The sequence below is a fragment of the Salmo salar genome, unplaced genomic scaffold, assembly GCF_905237065.1.
Source record: "Salmo salar unplaced genomic scaffold, Ssal_v3.1, whole genome shotgun sequence".
In the NCBI taxonomy this organism is placed as follows: Eukaryota; Metazoa; Chordata; class Actinopteri; order Salmoniformes; family Salmonidae; genus Salmo; species Salmo salar.
In genome coordinates this window covers 254,005-273,001 of record NW_025547324.1, presented here as the reverse complement: position 1 = coordinate 273,001, position 18,997 = coordinate 254,005, and the positions used below count along the sequence as shown (strand labels likewise).

Genomic DNA, 18,997 nt, shown 5'->3' with positions numbered 1-18,997 from the left:
ACCTGTATTAATGGCACCTGTTAGAAGTTGTTATCAGTATAAAAGACACCTGTCCACAACCTCAAACAGTCACACTCCAAACTCCACTATGGCCAAGACCAAAGAGCTGTCAAAGGACACTCGAAACAAAATTGTAGAACTGCACCAGGCTGGGAAGACTGAATCTGCAATAGGTAAGCAGCTTGGTTTGAAGAAATCAACTGTGGGAGCAATTATTAGGAAATGGAAGACATACAAGACCACTGATAATCTCCCTCGATCTGGGGCTCCACGCAAGATCTCACCCCGTGGGGTCAAAATAATCACAAGAACGGTGAGCAAAAATCCCAGAACCATACGGGGGGACCTAGTGAATGACCTGCATAGAGCTGGGACCAAAGTAACAAAGCCTACCATCAGTAACACACTATGCCGCCAGGGACTCAAATCCTGCAGTGCCAGACGTGTCCCCCTGCTTAAGCCAGTACATGTCCAGGCCCGTCTGAAGTTTGCTAGAGAGCATTTGTATGATCCAGAAGAGGATTGGGAGAATGTCATATGGTCAGATGAAATCAAAATATAACTTTTTGGTAAAAACTCAAATTGTCGTGTTTGGAGGACAAAGAATGCTGAGTTGCATCCAAAGAACACCATACCTACTGTGAAGCATGGGGGTGGAAACATCATGCTTTGGGGCTGTTTTTCTGCAAAGGGACCAGGACGACTGATCCGTGTAAAGGAAAGAATGAATGGGGCCATGTATCGTGAGATTTTGAGTGAAAACCTCCTTCCATCAGCAAGGGCATTGAAGATGAAACGTGGCTGGGTCTTTCAGCATGACAATGATCCCAAACACACCGCCCGGGCAACGAAGGAGTGGCTTCGTAAGAAGCATTTCAAGGTCCTGGAGTGGCCTTGCCAGTCTCCAGATCTCAACCCCATAGAAAATCTTTGGAGGGAGTTGAAAGTCCGTGTTGCCCAGCGACAGCCCCAAAACATCACTGCTCTAGAGGAGATCTGCATGGAGGAATGGGCCAAAATACCAGCAATAGTGTGGGAAAACCTTGTGAAGACTTACAGAAAACGTTTTACCTGTGTCATTGCCAACAAAGGGTATATAACAAAGTATTGAGATAAACTTTTGTTATTGACCAAATACTCATTTTCCACCATAATTTGCAAATAAATTCATTAAAAATCCTACAATATGATTTTCTGGATTTTCTTTTCTCATTTTGTCTGTCATAGTTGACGTGTACCTATGACGAAAATGACAGGCCTCTCTCATCCTTTTAAGTGGGAGAACTTGCACAATTGGTGGCTGACTAAATACTTTTTTGCCCTGCTGTATGTGGACCCTACTACAGTTTAACCAGCTCAGCAATATCTTCTACACTGAGACTAAACCCAGGATAGAGGGGCTGTGTGAATGTGGTCTGGACTATGTGGAGGAGGGTCATTGTGTCAGAGACACTGTAGAAGGAGAGAGTACCTGCCTTGTGATCCAGGTACACTCCTACTCTGGAGGATTGAGGGCCTGATACTTTAGTCTCAACATTATTGTGTCTGAACCAATAACCACCTCTACAGCACTCTAAACTCCAGGACTTGTTATTGAGTCCAAATCCACCATCTGACCTTGCTCTGCTGATGTCTTTATATGAGACTGCTGTATAAACATTACCACTCCACTCCACCTCCCAGTAACAGCGTCCAGACAGACCCTCTCTACACAGAACCTGGTACCAGTTGGTGAATCTGTCTGGATGGTGAGGATATGGTTGGACTTGTCGTGTACAGGTCACCTTTCTGTTCCCTTCAGACAGAGAGAGGCGTTTGTATGCTGTGTTTGGGTCCAGTGTGAGCTGACAGGAATCTGGGAGAAGAGCAGAGACCAATGAGGGGAGTCAGAACAATAAGTTAAGTCAGATACTGTATCTACCCTGTCTTTGATTAGAGCACAGCAGAGATCAAATCAGAGAAATATGAGGAGTCAGATAGATACCCAGTCTTTGATTAGATCTACTATTGCTATATATTTCTAAAGGGATTGTTAGGAGTGTCAGTAAAAAGAGACTGTTAGTTACTTCACAATAAAGAGACTCACATTGTAACAACTGTTCTCTGGTCTTGGGCTCTGGAGGCAGTACAACCTCCACTATATTCACTACAGACACACAAACACATTGACAGAGAGAGGGAATGTTATCATCATACCATATTCCACAAATATATGACTAGTAGGGAACTTTCAATTGTCGAAAGTTGATGTTCTTATTGTTTTCAACACACCTGTAGTGGAGATCTTGGTCCATTCTCCTTTAAGGAAGTCTTCTAGTTTCTCTCTCAGTTCAGACACAGTCTTACTCACATCTCCAAAGTACTGAAGAGGACGGACAACGATGCTGGGTAAGTCTGAAGATACACTGATACTGGAGAGAGACTGATAACTCTGGAGAGAGAAAGAGAGAGAGAGAGAGAGACAGAGACAGACAGGGAAACAAGAGAGAGGACAGAGATAGGGGGACAGAGAGAGAGAGAGAGAGAGAGAGAGAGAGAGAGAGACAGAGAGAGGGCCAGAGAGGGAGAGAGAGAGAGGGACAGAGAGAGACAGTGAGAGACACAGAGAGACACAGAGAGACAGAGAGAGACAGAGAGAGACACAGAGAGAGACAGAGAGACAGAGGGACAGAGAAAGAGAGGGACAGAGAAAGAGAGGGGGACAGAGACAGAGGGAGAGAGGGGGACAGAGACAGAGGGAGAGAGGGGGACAGAGACAGAGGGAGAGAGAGGGACGGACAGAGGGAGAGAGAGGGACGGACAGAGGGAGAGAGAGAGGGACGGACAGAGGGAGAGAGAGAGGGACGGACAGAGGGAGAGAGAGAGGGACGGACAGAGGGAGAGAGAGAGGGACGGACAGAGGGAGAGAGAGAGGGACGGACAGAGGGAGAGAGAGAGGGACGGACAGAGGGAGAGAGAGAGGGACGGACAGAGGGAGAGAGAGAGGGACGGAGAGAGGGAGAGAGAGAGGGACGGACAGAGAGAGAGAGGGACGGACAGAGAGAGAGAGAGGGACGACAGAGAGAGGGACAGAGAGAGAGAGAGAGGGACAGAGAGAGAGAGAGGGACAGAGAGAGAGAGAGGGACGGACAGAGAGAGGGGGATGGACAGAGAGAGGGGGACGGACAGAGAGAGAGGGACAGAGAGAGAGAGAGGGACGGACAGAGAAAGAGAGATGGACGGACAGAGAGAGAGAGAGAGGGACGGACAGACAGAGAGAGGGACGGACGGACAGAGAGAGAGGGACAGAGAGAGAGAGAGAGGGATGGACAGAGAGAGAGACACACAGAGAGACACAGAGAGACACAGAGAGAGAGAGACAGACAGAGACAGACAGAGAGAGACAGAGAGAGACAGAGAGAGACAGAGAGAGAGGGGGACACAGAGAGAGACAGAGAGAGACAGAAAGACAGAGAGGTACAGAGAGAGAGAGGAACAGAGAAAGAGAGGGACAGAGAAAGAGAGGGACAGAGAAAGAGAGGGACAGAGAAAGAAATGGACAGAGAGGGACGGACAGAGGGAGAGAGAGGGACGGACAGAGGGAGAGAGAGGGACGGACAGAGGGACGGACAGAGAGAGAGAGAGGGACGGACAAAGGGAGAGAGAAGGATGGACAGAGGGAGAGAGAGAGGGACGGACAGAGGGAGAGAGAGAGAGGGACGGACAGAGAGAGAGAGAGGGACGGACAGACAGAGAGAGAGAGAGAGAGAGAGAGAGAGAGAGAGAGAGAGAGAGAGAGAGAGAGAGAGAGAGAGAGGGATGGACAGAGAGAGAGGGACAGAGAGAGGGACAGAGAGAGAGGGACATAGAGAGAGTAAGGGACAGAGAGAGAGAGAGCGGGACAGAGAGAGAGAGAGAGAGAGAGAGGGACGGACAGAGAGAGAGAGAGAGAGGGACGGACAGAGAGAGAGAGAGGGATGGACAGACAGAGAGAGAGAGAGAGAGAGAGAGAGAGAGAGAGAGGGACGGACAGAGAGAGGGACGGACAGACAGAGAAGGAGGGACAGAGAGGGAGAGAGAGGGACAGAGAGAGAGAGAGGGATGGACAGAGAGAGAGAGAGACGGACAGAGAGTAAGAGAGAGAGAGGGAGGGACGGACAGAGAGAGAGAGAGAGGGACGGACAGACAGAGAGAGAGAGAGGGACAGACAGAGAGAGAGAGAGAGAGAGAGAGAGACAGGGACAGGGACGGACAGAGAGAGAGAGAGAGTGACGAACAAAGAGAGAGAGAGAGAGAGAGAGAGAGAGAGAGGGACGGACAGAGAGAGAGAGAGAGGGGGATGGACAGAGGGAGAGGGTCAGACAGAGAGGGAGAGTGACGGACAGAGAGAGGGAGAGTGACGGACAGAGAGAGGGAGAGTGACGGACAGAGAGAGGGAGAGTGACGGACAGAGAGGGAGAGTGACGGACAGAGAGAGGGAGAGTGACGGACAGAGAGAGGGAGAGTGACGGACAGAGAGGGAGAGAGACAGGGACAGAGAGACAGACAGGACAACAATGATTGAGATGAATAGTTTCACATTAAGTTAATTTCATATCACATGTAACAAGACAGTTTAGATACCTGGAGGAAATGGATGTGATCCTCTGTGTGTGAGAGCTGCTCCAGCTCAGTGCTTCTCTTCCTCAGCTCAGCTATCTCCTGCTTCAGTTGCTCCAGGAGTCCTTCAGCTTGACTCACTTGAGCCTTCTCTTGGGCTCTGATCAGCTCCTTCACCTCGGAGCTCCTTCTCTCAATAGAGCGGATCAGCTCAGTAAAGATCCGATCACTGTCCTCCACTGCTGCTTGTGCAGAGCGCTGTTAAGAGAGAGAGAGAGAGAGAGAGAGAGAGAGACAGAGAGAGAGAGAGAGACAGAGAGAGAGAGAGAGACAGAGAGAGAGAGAGAGACAGAGAGAGAGAGAGAGACAGAGAGAGAGAGAGAGAGAGAGAGACAGAGAGAGAAAGAGAGAGAGAGAGAGAGAGACAGTAGGTACAGTAGCCTCTGCACGTCATTGAGTCAGAACGCTGCCACCCGCTGCCACCCCCCTCCAGGACAGGCAGGTACAGAACACCGCTTGGCCCTGCTCTACTCTCCCCCCTCCTGGTCCCCCCTCCAGTAGCCTGCCCCGTAGCAGAGCTCGACCCAGCCTCTGCAACCTGAGTCCTAGTAGGCTGGACAATAGAACGAGTCAAAACGGCCAAAGAACGTTGTCTGAGCTGGAACACTAGCGAGGCCATAGCAAATGAATTGAAACAAACCTTCTCAGAGCCTCTTCTGACTGGAACGATCCTTAGAATTCCATTTCCCCTAAATGGAACCAAAAAATGTCTACCTTTTTATTTTACCACTAAAACCTGTTCTTAGGACCAAACTGAAAAATAACAACTGGTGTAGAAAGTAAACATCCGCACCTCGATGGTGCCAAGTGTGTTTATGTCTGCATTACCAGGAAGTAGGAAAAAACGGGCAACTTCTGACTAATTCTGGTCTAGCGATCGATGACAGCAGAGCACGCTGCCCAACCTTATGTCATTAGAAAGATGAGATTCTCCTGATTAAAATGGTGTAGAACTTCAAATAGACATATTTAGTGAAATAAACAGACATACCTTAACTAAGCTACCTAAAATTACATCATTAGAAATAATAGGTTATGCTGATTAAAATGGTGTAGAACTTCAAACCATTCAAATAAATACATCTATTACAGATAATTGGAGAAATAGACATGTCCCTATTTCCCCAAAACAATGGCAGTCTGAAAGTTATAACAGCAGTCTTTTAATTAACCAGCTTACCATTTATCTACGACCATTTGACTTTGTGTTTAACATTTAGTGGTTTGTAATCTAGTGGTTAAGAACGTTGGGCAGTAACTGAAAGGTGGCTGGTTCCAATCCCCGAGCAGACTAGGTGAAAAATCTGTAAATCGCTTTTTTTTAGGCAGATTTGGGCTCTTAACCCTAGTGGCTCTGGATAAGAGTGTCTGCTAAATGACTCACATGTAAACGTGAACTAGACCTCTGTGAAAGGGCAACAGGTAGCCTAGTGGTTAGAGTGTTTGGCCAGGCAGCAGGAAGCCTAGTGGTTAGAGCATTGGGCCGGGCAGCAGGTAGTCTAGTGGTAAGAGCTTTAGACCGGGCAGCAGGTAGTCTAGTGGTTAGAGTGTTTGGCCAGTTACCGAAAGGTTGCTGGATTGAATCCCCGAGCTGACAAGGTAAAAATATGTCGTTCTGCCCCTGAACAAGGCAGTTAACCTACTGTTCCCTGGTAGGCCATCATTGTAAATAAGAATTTGTTCTTAACTGACTTGCCTAGTTAAATAAAGGTTACATTTAAAATATAAAAAGCGTGGCATTAACTTTTCATTATTCACAGACAGACTCTCCTGAAAACTGCTCAGCAAAGCAAAGGCTCTTTTGAGATCTACAAGATTTATATTAAAAAAGCTCATTTTCAGTGTCTGTGTCCAGTGTCTGTGTTTATATGTTAAGGGGGTTTTACTTTGGCAGATAATGTCACCCATTTAAATATATATATATATATATATATATATATATATATATATATATATATAATTAACTAAATGTATGATGTTTTTGGTTTATGTCAGTTTTATTATGCTATAGATGGATATTTTATGGTTGTTAGTGATAAAATGAACTATAACACTTTATATTTTGCAATTCTGAGTAATTACTACTTTAGTAAGGATATCCACTGTATTCAGTACTGCTGATAATGCTAAATAATTCCAATAGATGGCAGCATAAGACAGTACAGATTAGTTTAGGTCAAGTACAAGTATCTAACTCAACAAGCCCCTCCAAAAGCTTGTTCCGTCTGCGAGCAGCGAGCACTCTGCCTTCTCCCACAAGAGAGGGGCATGTTGAGGTACATTTACTAACCGTGAGGGCTGCATGATGTAATTTATTGTCGGGCTGGAAGATGCATCGTCTTTTCTATTCCGAGGCTGTTTACTCCCAACATGACATATTAACATGATGTTATAATGCATGTTTACTAGGGTTGAGGTCAGCACATCTGACTAGTGGTTATTTGACCAGGGTTCAATACCTGCTATAGTTAATATTGTTTTGATCTCCCAAATACAACACAGGACTAACAAGAGATACTGTACATAGCTAACTAAAGTAATGATTGACCATTTTAGAAAATCATGGGACATATACAGTGAGGGAAAAAAGTATTTGATCCCCTGCTGATTTTGTACGTTTGCCCACTGACAAAGAAATGATCAGTCTATAATTGTAATGGTAGGTTTATTTGAACAGTGAGAGACAGAATAACAACAAAAAAATCCAGAAAAACGCATGTCAAAAATGTTATAAAATGATTTGCATTTTAATGAGGGAAATAAGTATTTGACCCCTCTGCAAAACATGACTTAGTACTTGTTGGCAAAACCCTTGTTGGCAATCACAGAGGTCAGATGTTTCTTGTAGTTGGCCACCAGGTTTGCACACATCTCAGGAGGGATTTTGTCCCACTCCTCTTTGCAGATCTTCTCCAAGTCATTAAGGTTTCGAGGCTGACGTTTGGCAACTCGAACCTTCAGCTCCCTCCATTGATTTTCTATGGGATTAAGGTCTGGAGACTGGCTAGGTCACTCCAGGACCTTAATGTGCTTCTTCTTGAGCCACTCCTTTGTTGCCTTGGCCATATGTTTTTGGTCATTGTCATGCAGGAATACCCATCCACGACCCATTTTCATTGCCCTGGCTGAGGGAAGGAGGTTCTCACCCAAGATTTGACGGTATATGGCACCGTCCATCGTCCCTTTGATGCAGTGAAGTTGTCCTGTCCCCTTAGCAGAAAAACACCCCCAAAGCATAATGTTTCCACCTCCATGTTTGACGGTGGGGATGGTGTTCTTGGGGTCATAGGCAGCATTCCTCCTCCTCCAAACACGGCGAGTTGAGTTGATGCCAAAGAGCTCAATTTTGGTCTCATCTGCCCACAACACTTTCACCCAGTTGTCCTCTGAATCATTCAGATGTTCATTGGCAAACTTCAGACCGGCATGTATATGTGCTAAATTGAGCAGGGGGACCTTGCGGGCGCTGCAGGATTTCAGTCCTTCACGGCGTAGTGTGTTACCAATTGTTTTCTTGGTGACTATGGTCCCACCTGCCTTGAGATCATTGACAAGATCCTCCCGTGTAGTTCTGGGCTGATTCCTCATCGTTCTCATGATCATTGCAACTCCACGAGGTGTGATCTTGCATGGAGCCCCAGGCCGAGGGAGATTGACAGTTCTTTTGTGTTTCTTCCATTTGCGAATAATCGCACCAACTGTTGTCACCTTCTCAGCAAGCTGCTTGGCGATGGTCTTGTAGCCCATTCCAGCCTTGTGTAGGTCTACAATCTTGTCCCTGACATCCTTGGAGAGCTCTTTGGTCTTGGCCATGGTGGAGAGTTTGGAATCTGATTGATTGATTGCTTCTGTGGACAGGTGTCTTTTTTACAGGTAACAAGCTGCGGTTAGGAGCACTCCCTTTAAGAGTGTGCTCCTAATCTCAGCTCTTTACCTGTATAAAAGACACCTGGGAGCCAGAAATCTGATTGAGAGGGGGTCAAATACTTATTTACCTCATTAAAATTCTAATTAATTTATAACATTTTTGACATCAGTTTTTCTGGATTGTTTTGTTGTTATTCTGTCTCTCACTATTCAAATAAACCTACCATTAAAATTATAGATGGATCATTTCTTTGTCAGTGGGCAAACGTACAAAATCAGCAGGGGATCAAATTCTTTTTTCCCTCACTGTAGTCTTTGGTTGCATGCTATTTTATGTCAATCTTATTGCTGCTTGTAGCCTATAGCTGATGCTTCGTGGTCTTATGCTGCCATCTATTGGAAATATTTACCAATTAAAAGTTATTAATTCACTTAAAGACATTGGTGAGGCAGCTGAGAAATAAAGTGTATTTAATTCGAGAGATCAGTCTCAAACCTGCCCCACCTGTCCCACGCCAATTGCTGGACTTTCACATAGAGGTTACTATGTCACCCAGTTCAAACCACATTTAACATATAAAACAAATGAGTCTTGTTTATCAAGTGTTCTGCCTTGCAATAATAAATATAATAAAATAACTAATAAAAGGCAAATGCTTACATAGGTTTTATTTAAAAAATAATAAATGCTATTTAGTACTAAAATGGTATTTACTAAAATAATATTATTATTAAAATAGTTGTAGGCCACCCTACCCTAGAATTAGGGTTCAGGCTAAAATAGGTTATACGTACAGTTAGAGTTTCTGTACAGTACTTGTGACAGTGTTCAATATAACTAATAGGAGTTGGCAGGGTGAAACATGACCTAAAATAAGACCTGTTTGTTCAATACAACTAATAGGAGCTAGCAGGGTGAAACATGACCTAAAATAAGACCTGTTTTTTCAATATAACTAATAGGAGCTGGCAGGGTGAAACATGACCTAAAATAAGACCTGTTTTTTCAATACAACTAATAGGAGCTGGCAGGGAGAAACATGACCTAAAATAAGACCTGTTTGTTCAATACAACTAATAGGAGCTGGAATGGTGAAACATGACCTAAAATAAGACCTGTTTGTTCAATACAACTAATAGAAGCTGGCAGGGTGAAACATGAACTAAAATACGCCCCGCTTTTTCGCGTTTACTTCAAAACTACGCCAAACAGCTGGGACATATGGTAATATTATATAACTGGGCTCCTTGGCGGATGCAATGAACGAGTTTTATCAGTAAATGTGGTTAAAAATGTAGTGTCCAGCCTAGTCCTAGCCCCCGCTGCTGGCTGGTCACGCTTGTCTGCCCTAAACAAACCCTGTGTACCACCCCTCCCCTGTTTAACCTTGAATTTAGTTAAGAAACAAACACTCGTCTACGAAAAGAGACACCCAGCCGAGAGCCACGAAACGAAAACCACTTGTACATTGACCAAAACGAACCAACTCTTTACGGATCTGTTCGGTCGTAATAAATGGAGGCAGATTAGACACCACTACTCTTATCGAAATCAGCACCAACACCCCTCACATAAATCATACTGGTAACTAGCCGGGTAACAAGACTCACCTTTTACATTACCACAACCACCGCCTTGTTCATTCTGGATACAGAGTGTATATGTTCCTCTCCCACCTGTTCACCGACCATGATCAATAATTCCTCCACACCATTCTCCAGAATGCACCTGAAGAGACAGTGTTTCTTCTCCACTCGGTTGAGGACATCACACCTCCCAAACAAACTACCCTACTCCCCCTCAACTCTAACCGATAAACAGTGGAAACTAATATATAAACCCTTAACAACTAAAAAATACATTTGGAAAATACGCAAAAAGAATAGTAGACCTCCTCAGGAACCACAAAACCCTCACACAACACCTTCTTCTTCTATGATATAATGGCGGTCCTCAAACCAACGTTAAGGTGCATGGCGCCACCTACTGTGCTGGAGTGTGTTCAATCACGGTTTAAACCATTTCTAAATCCTCCTATCTAACTCAGTACTTCTGAGAAAATAAAAAAGAGTCCTACTAACTTCTAATAGACCCTCCTCCATCCCCCAAATCCCTTCCAACCCCCCCAACCCCATCCAACCTCAATGACCCTACCCTTCAATCTTTCCCTCTCTTCAACATCCTTACAACAATATAACAACACATGGTCCACCGTTTCATTGACAATACCCTCTAGACACAAACCATTCACATGCTGCCAACCAGATGTAAGGACCAGTTCAATGTACAATGTCCTAGGCACAATCGATTAAACACCACCTCTTCCTTCCTAATCTGACCTTTGAACCTTGGTCCACCGACCTTTAGAGGACATATAAATGCCGTCCCTTGTGCCCAGAGTCCCCATCTCTTCTGCCACACATCTATCAAAATGTCTCTGATCTTACATTTGTCCTCACCTCTACCCAGTGGAACATTAATATATATTATATCTTGTAGTAAAGCTCTTTTAGATAACTGGTCTACAATTTCATTCCCTTCCACACCTGAATGTGCTGGGACCCAGCAGAATCTCACAACTACACCCATTCTCTCATTTCTCAATAATAACATTAATACCAACAACTGTCCAACCAAAACCACAGTCTTGTCTACTAGTATATTCCCAACAGTCATCTAGAACACTAGCAGTGGGATGCTCAACCTCACAGCCTTTCAACCCAATAAGATAATGACAATTTATTATGCCGTATACCCAAAGGCATCTCATCTGCCTCCACTAGTAAGACACATACAGATGTTGATTTAAATGCACCAATAAATATCATTAAAGCTATATACTGGATTCTGTCCAGCTTAAGTCTTTGCTGCTGTTCCATAAACTATACACCCGTAATCAATTGTCGTCCTGATCAGAGCTCTATAAATATCCATCAACGATTGTCTGTCAGCACCCCATTCATAACCAGAGACCCACACAACCAACTACCACGAAAGTGATGGAATGAGAGAGAGAGACATCGTTACAACACTGTAAATAGACATAATATAACGTTTCTTCTTCTTTGGAGTTTAACGGCGGTTGGCATCCTATATGTTGCATTACTGCCCCCAACTGGACAATAATATAAATCTATTTTACTTTGTGATACAAAATGGGAAAAGGAACATCTCATATTTATTCAAATAAAACAACACCCTTCCAACTAACCCTACACTCATTAAAAACCCACTACCCCATTCCACTACTTTGACCCTATCTGCTCCTGCACCATGCCAACTAACCCTACACTCATTAAAAACCCACTACCCCATTCCACTACTTTGACCCTATCTGCTCCTGCACCATGCCAACTAACCCTACACTCATTAAAACCCACTACCCCATTCCACTACTTTGACCCTATCTGCTCCTGCACCATGCCAACTAACCCTACACTCATTAAAAACCCACTACCCCATTCCACTACTTTGACCCTATCTGCTCCTGCACCATGCCAACTAACCCTACACTCATTAAAAACCCACTACCCCATTCCACTACTTTGACCCTATCTGCTCCTGCAACATGCCAACTAACCCTACATTCATTAAAAACCCACTACCCATTGCACTACTTTGACCCTATCTGCTCCTGCACCATGCCAACTAACCCTACACTCATTAAAAACCCACTACCCCATTCCACTACTTTGACCCTATCTGCTCCTGCACCATGCCAACTAACCCTACACTCATTAAAAAGCCCCTACCCCATTCCACTACTTTGACCCTTTCTGCTCCTGCACCATGCCAACTAACCCTACACTCATTAAAAACCCACTACCCCATTCCACTACTTTGACCCTATCTGCTCCTGCACCATGCCAACTAACCCTACACTCATTAAAAACCCACTACCCCATTCCACTACTTTGACCCTATCTGCTCCTGCACCATGCCAACGACCTGGGAGGACGGGACACCACCACTCAACACACCCTGGAACTCTTCTGAAGTCAAATCTCGTATGACCAAATACTTCTCTGCAGCTGCCACCACAACATCTATTGTCTGTGATTTACGTTCCATTTCTGCAGTACAGTTGATAACCATTGCTTTGAACTCTAAGAAGCCAACCTTACTGAAGCTTATATCACTCATTGGCCAATTCCTCTGTGCTGTCACAGATCTACTACTCACAGGGATCCTCTCAGGATCCCTCAGCCTTGACCCATCCTCCTCTACTTTCTTCACTGCCTCAGCATACGCCACCTTCTGCACTACTCTGACTCTAGCCACCTTAACCTGCCTCTCTCTCACCAGACACCACTTATCCCCAGCAACATGGACACCCCTACAGTTGACGCAACTTTATCCACTGAAACTTCACAATCCTCTATCCCATGACCTCCTGCACACTTCCCACATCTTGGAATCTCCCTCCTACAAACTGCTGCAACATGACCATAAACGTTTCACCTGAAACAGCTCAGTGGATTCAACACAAAGACTCTAACAGGATAACTGATATATCCCAACATGACTTTGTCGGGTAAAGACTCAAATGCTGACAGTGACTCCTCTGTTTCACCACGCTCACCACCTGGTCTGCTTCACACCAAACGGCGGGCATCACAAACACCAAGTGCCTTCAACTTCAATTGCTCCACCTCCACACTAACGCTACCCCAGAAATCACTCCTTTCAATGGTGCCCTGTTCCTAAGAGCAAAACAAGAATCAGATCTTGACCCAAGTTGCGTGACACGGAGCGACCACTCTCTCTGGTCAGAAGAAACACAAACAAATATCGATAGTCCCACCCACCGTGAAACCACAAAAAAACTCTGTTTTCCAATTGATTTATAACATTTGAAATGTCTCTATTCCATTGAAACTTTTGTGAGTGTAATGTTTACTGTTCATTTCTGTTCATTTGTAAACATATGATTCCCATGCCAATAAAGCCCTTTGAATTAATTTGAGAGAGAGAGAGTGCTCCATGTTAATGTATAGGGGACATGAGTCAGTCATGGTTACTCATGGTTATGTGATGAGGTAGCCCCGCCTGTGACTTCTAAATCAGTGTCGGCCCAATAGGGAATGTCCTCTTGGTGTAATGGTCAATATGTTGGTTTCTCCCGCGGTAGACCTGTGTTCATATACTGTCAGTTACATTAAGCAGTCAATTCTCTGAAAGGAGTCCAGACAGCCTGTTCTCAACAGTGGGGTTAGTGGGATTGGAGAGGGGCCCCTCTCTCTCTCTCTGACTGGAGGAGAGAAGTGAAATGGTGTGTCTCCTCTGGTCAACAATACTCACCTTGAAAGACTCCACAGCCTGTTGGAGCTCCTTCAGCTCCTTCTTTCTCTCCTGGAATCTCTGCTGGACCTTCTGCTGACTCATCCCCAGCTGCCTCTGTGGAGAATCACTCTTCAATGAGCTATCAAGCTTTATTTGTCCAGTAGATCAATAGTATAGTAATGTGACATAGGACCCATAGAAGATAAGGATCAAAATATTGAGGAAGTGTCTGTCTGAAATTATATCTTTATGTAGTCATGTGAATGATTATAGTTTTGATTGGGTGTTGATTGGGTGTTTGAAAACGAATGATAATGATGTTTGATAACTAATGATAATGATGTTTGACTTGTTGGATTCTAGCTAGAAATATACTTATTCATGTTACCATACTATAACGTATTGATGACTTTACATGTATAAGGAATGTATATGTTGGGCTCAATGAAGGGTGGATAGGAACTTGGTGTATGGAAAGTTACTGAGAGAGACAAGGGGAAGTGCTGAAATATTCTGTTCAAATATGTTATTGTTGAATATCAATGTTCCTAACGAGGGAGGCAAAGGGCAACTAGTTTCAGTCTCTGATAAGGCAGGCCAGCTGCAGAACTAGGGAGGAGCCAGGAATTCAACAGTCTAGTTAGTCTCTGATAAGGTAGGACAGCTGCAGAACTAGGGAGGAGCCAGGAATTCGGCTCGAGTTCAAGTCAACAGACGAAGTGAGAAGAAACCTCTGGGAGGGGGGCCAGAGAGGCCCACCCCAACGACCCTCCTACTACAGTCTTATCTCACACACACTTCCACACCCACCAAGGTTCTAGCATCAGGCAGGGCCATGACTACACCAGTGAGAGGAACCAATTCAGTTCCTGCCTAGCAACAGAGATGTATTGGCTGTCTAGATGTGTAACAATTGACCCTGCCTAGTATGAGGTTATAAATATATGTTATTGTGTAATCATACATTGTCTTTGAGCTGTATGACCCAGTGGGTGAATAAACTTGGTTTGAGTTTTAACTCTGTCTGTTCAGAACCTAACAGACTTTAGAAAATGGTGATACATTTGAAGAATCTGGGTTAACATATCTATATAATCAAGGTTTGTGTTCATAGTTGTAGATCAATTTCATTTGAATGATCTCATATTCAAACAGCCTTAGTTCCTACTGTATCTTTAATTCTTAGTTTATCAGACAGTCACCAACAAGTTGTTCTGGTCTTACCTGTTTCTCAGTCCTCCCTGCTGCAGCTGACACTGTATCATGGCCTTTATGTTCATCCATCACACACTGATAACAGATACCCTGCTGATCGGTACGACAGTAAACCTCCAGCAGTTTGTCATGATGAGAGCAGATCTTCTCCTGTAGTTGTGCGGTGGCTTTGACCAGCTTGTGCTTCTTCAAAGCAGGAGATTCGTAGTGAGATTGGAGGTGAGTCTCACAGTAAGAGGCCAGACACGGCAGACAGGACATGAGGGCTTTCCGCTTTCTGGTCCCAGTGCAGACATCACACACCACATCTCCAGGTCCAGCACAGCACAGAGCAGGAAGGGGAGCAGCCTGGAGTCCTGTCTTCTTCAGTTTCTCCACCATCTCAGCCAACATGTTATTTTTCCACAGAGACTCAGATCAGTTTAGTTTCCACAGAAGAGAGTCTGTGGGAGGGGGAGGGATTTCCTTGTTCTGACAGATGGCTGGGGTTAGAGGGAGGGAGGGGTTAGAGGGAAGGAGGGGTTAGAGGGAGGGAACAAGGGAAGGAGGGGTGCAGGGAGGGAGAGAGAGAGATCTGCATACAATGTCTAGAGGGAGACAAATATTTTAGTTCCTAGTTTAGGACCCTTTATATGGAATACATCTAACAAAATGTGAGTTGTTAGCATATATAAAGGTTAACAGTTTCTATGAAGTACATATTATAAATATTTTAATGACCTTTATAATGCCTTATAATACACTTATGTGTTCTAACATTACAGTGTGGTTATTACTGTTAGGCCTAGGGTCAGGGTTAGAGTTACTACATACAGCAGTAACCATAGACATATCTAGGACTAAAAAGAGAAGATGTTTTACAATCAGAGTTCTTTGTATCTCTTCTTAGTCATACAGATCCCCCCCCCACATCTTATAGGTGGACGGGGTTATGAACATATCCTATACATTATTTCTGAAACCCGATGAAATGAAACTGTCTTATAGAGACAAGTCTCTATACCTCTCAGTCTCTAAACCACAAGGATACCTGTCACCTTGACAGTGTGTCTCTATACCTCTCAGTCTCTAATCCACTAGGATACCTGTCACCTTGACAGTGTGTCTCTATACCTCTCAGTCTCTAAACCACTAGGATACCTGTCACCTTGACAGTGTGTCTCTATACCTCTCAGTCTCTAAACCACTAGGATACCTGTCATCTTGACAGTATGTCTCCATACCTCTCAGTCTCTAGAGCAGCAGACTGAGGGTCCGTCTCAGCAGAGGGAGAGAGCAGCAGACTGAGGGTCAGTCTCAGCAGAGGGAGAGAGCAGCAGACTGAGGGTCCGTCTCTCAACATCCCTCCACTCTCTCTTTCCTCCACTGACACTGACCAAAAAGGGACACAGTCTTCCAGCTGATGGCGAAACTCGAGTCGCACCACATTACTTCTGCCTCATGGACAAATTCATGTTGTTACTCCTATGAACAGAGGAAGTGAAATATTCCTTGATATTAAAAAAGACCCAAGACGCTAATAATAATAACAACACAAACCTATGGAAACACTTTCCTCCTCATTCATTACTGCTGCACTGCTTGTTGTACATCACATACATAGTGTAGACAGATAATAGCAGGCTTCCCCCTCCATACATACATAGTGTAGACAGATAATAGCAGGCTTCCCCCTCCATACATACATAGTGTAGACAGATAATAGCAGGCTTCCCCCTCCATACATACATAGTGTAGACAGATAATAGCAGGCTTCCCCCTCCATACATACATAGTGTAGACAGATAATAGCAGGCTTCCCCCTCCATACATACATAGTGTAGACAGATAATAGCAGGCTTCCCCCTCCATACATACATAGTATAGACAGATAATAGCAGGCTTCCCCCTCCATACATACATAGTGTAGACAGATAATAGCAGGCTTCCCCCCTCCATACATACATAGTATAGACAGATAATAGCAGGCTTTCCCTTCCATACATACATAGTTCCATTTACTGAGGAAGTAGGTTCAGCATACACACTGACATTCTGAAGTTTATAACGTATTCCCAGCTACATGTTAGGGTGGAATGTTCCATTTGTCAACAGTAAGATCAGAGTTATGTTATTGTAGACAGAGAGGTTATACTGACAAGCACTTTCCCCCCAACTAGAGACCGGTTCCATTTGTCAACAGTAAGGTCAGAGATATGTTATTGTAGACAGAGAGGTTATACTGACAAGCACTTTCCCCCAACTAGAGACCGGTTCCATTTGTCAACAGTAAGGTCAGAGATATGTTATTGTTGACAGAGAGGTTATACTGACAAGGAAGAGGGAACAAAATCAATAGATAACAGACAAAAGAAGCTATGGAAAGATAAAACATTGACATAATAGTGTGTTAAAGTAACCACTGTGAAATACACAGAACATAATAAAAAGTATTAAACAAAACACATATAGTATATACGGTGAGTGAAGTGAGAAGATAAAACATACGGATAAAGCACAAGCTGTGTAGAGAAAAACAGCCTCAGGCTACCCAGCCGTGAAATAGGAACTAGTGCTGAGGATAGAGTAAAATAGGACCAAAACAATCATTAACCAGAAGATAGGATATAGTGAGTAAATAAATAAACATAAGAAGGATAGACATCACAAAGAATTAAATCAAAAGGAAAAGAAGATAGCAAGGAGGATTTAATCAATTATAGCTAAGCTGTAGACAATCGATAAAATGAATACAACACCAGTAGAGATATTAGGGACTAGACACCCCCTAAGTAAAGAGGAGATAATAAAATCTCTATGAAATGGGAAAAACACACAAGAAAATTAAACACCAAATGGCCTGCAGTGGGAACATTGGATGTCTCTGTGTGTGAGGAAATGGAAACTCTGATAAAGAACTGTAAACCCAAGGACAAGAAACAAAAAAGGAAAAATAAATGAGAAAGAGAAAATGAAATACTGAAAATGTTTATTACATTTATCTGTTATACCACATTACCACCAGGTGGATACCACTGGAACGTCCTGCCCCAGAACTCACACGCGCCACATTCCAACCAAGGGCCCTGTTCGCAAACAGCCTGGTGGCCCCGTAATCAACTAACTATTTCTAAAAGTATTCTAAAACTATATAAATAACATATCTGTTGGTTAGGAACACTGTGTCTGGTGAGTGTGATAGTAGTATTCCTGACCTTCCTGTCACCCGGTGTGTTTGGAAATGTACCTTCCCGTCGCTCCCCCCTACTGTTGGTTTAATGTCCTGCTTTATCCAATGTAGGTAATAGTTGCTGCACCTCGCCCCAATGTTTATTGGGTTGTCTCTCGTACACACTGTCCTCCTATTCCCTGCCTAACTATCTCTGTGTCTATAATACATGCACCTGACTTAGGCTACAATATGCTATTCTGTCTCAGTGTCACAGAGTGCATTCGGGAGTTTTGCTTGCTAGGACAGACTAATTCACCATGTCTGTCAGGGGTATGTGCTACATTTCTCCCTCCCAATGTAAACACTAAGTTATACCTGCAATAGGGTTGGGAAAGTGATGCATAGTGCTACCACTCGTCTCTGTAAGTGCTGGGAGTGCATATTCCTATGTGGGATATGAAACACTGCGAGGTATGCCTTGCAAAGTAATGAGTGAAAGACAGGTGTAGGGGTAGAGATGAATAGTCAATGTAACAACATGGCACTGAACTGTGAGAACGGCTGTTGAGCTTTTTATTCATATTCTGTGTCTTCACCATAGTGCATACATGCTGTACAGTGAATGTGTAATGCTTTGAAATGAACCTCAGGTCTTGGTAGCTAGCGGTGGAGTCCATGTCTTGAGGGCTGGCTGTGGTCCCTGGCCGCATAAGGCTATGGGGGGGGACCAAGTCCAGGGTGGACCAGTGTCTTTCCACTTGTGGGTGTAGTGTGAATAGGATGGTAATATTCTCTTTTACCCTTATACTTTGCTTACTCTTCTCCTCTCCACGTTGACTTGA

The 18,997-nt window shown here is 44.1% G+C and overlaps 2 protein-coding genes across 2 annotated transcripts in view; one reads left to right on the top strand and one right to left on the bottom strand.

Annotated features, from left to right (window-relative positions):
* LOC123731780 (E3 ubiquitin/ISG15 ligase TRIM25-like) overlaps positions 1-18,997 on the top strand; it is an 81,885-nt gene that overhangs the window by 20,305 nt on the left and 42,583 nt on the right. The window lies entirely within an intron of this gene.
* LOC106561471 (tripartite motif-containing protein 16) overlaps positions 1,341-18,997 on the bottom strand; it is a 74,032-nt gene continuing 56,375 nt past the window's right edge. Inside the window, exons 5-6 of the mRNA XM_045711179.1 lie at positions 2,087-2,146; positions 1,341-1,855 (exon numbers count right to left, since the gene is read on the bottom strand). Coding sequence (XP_045567135.1) covers positions 1,341-1,855; positions 2,087-2,146 — 575 coding nt within the window. The remainder of the gene's footprint in view (positions 1,856-2,086; positions 2,147-18,997) is intronic.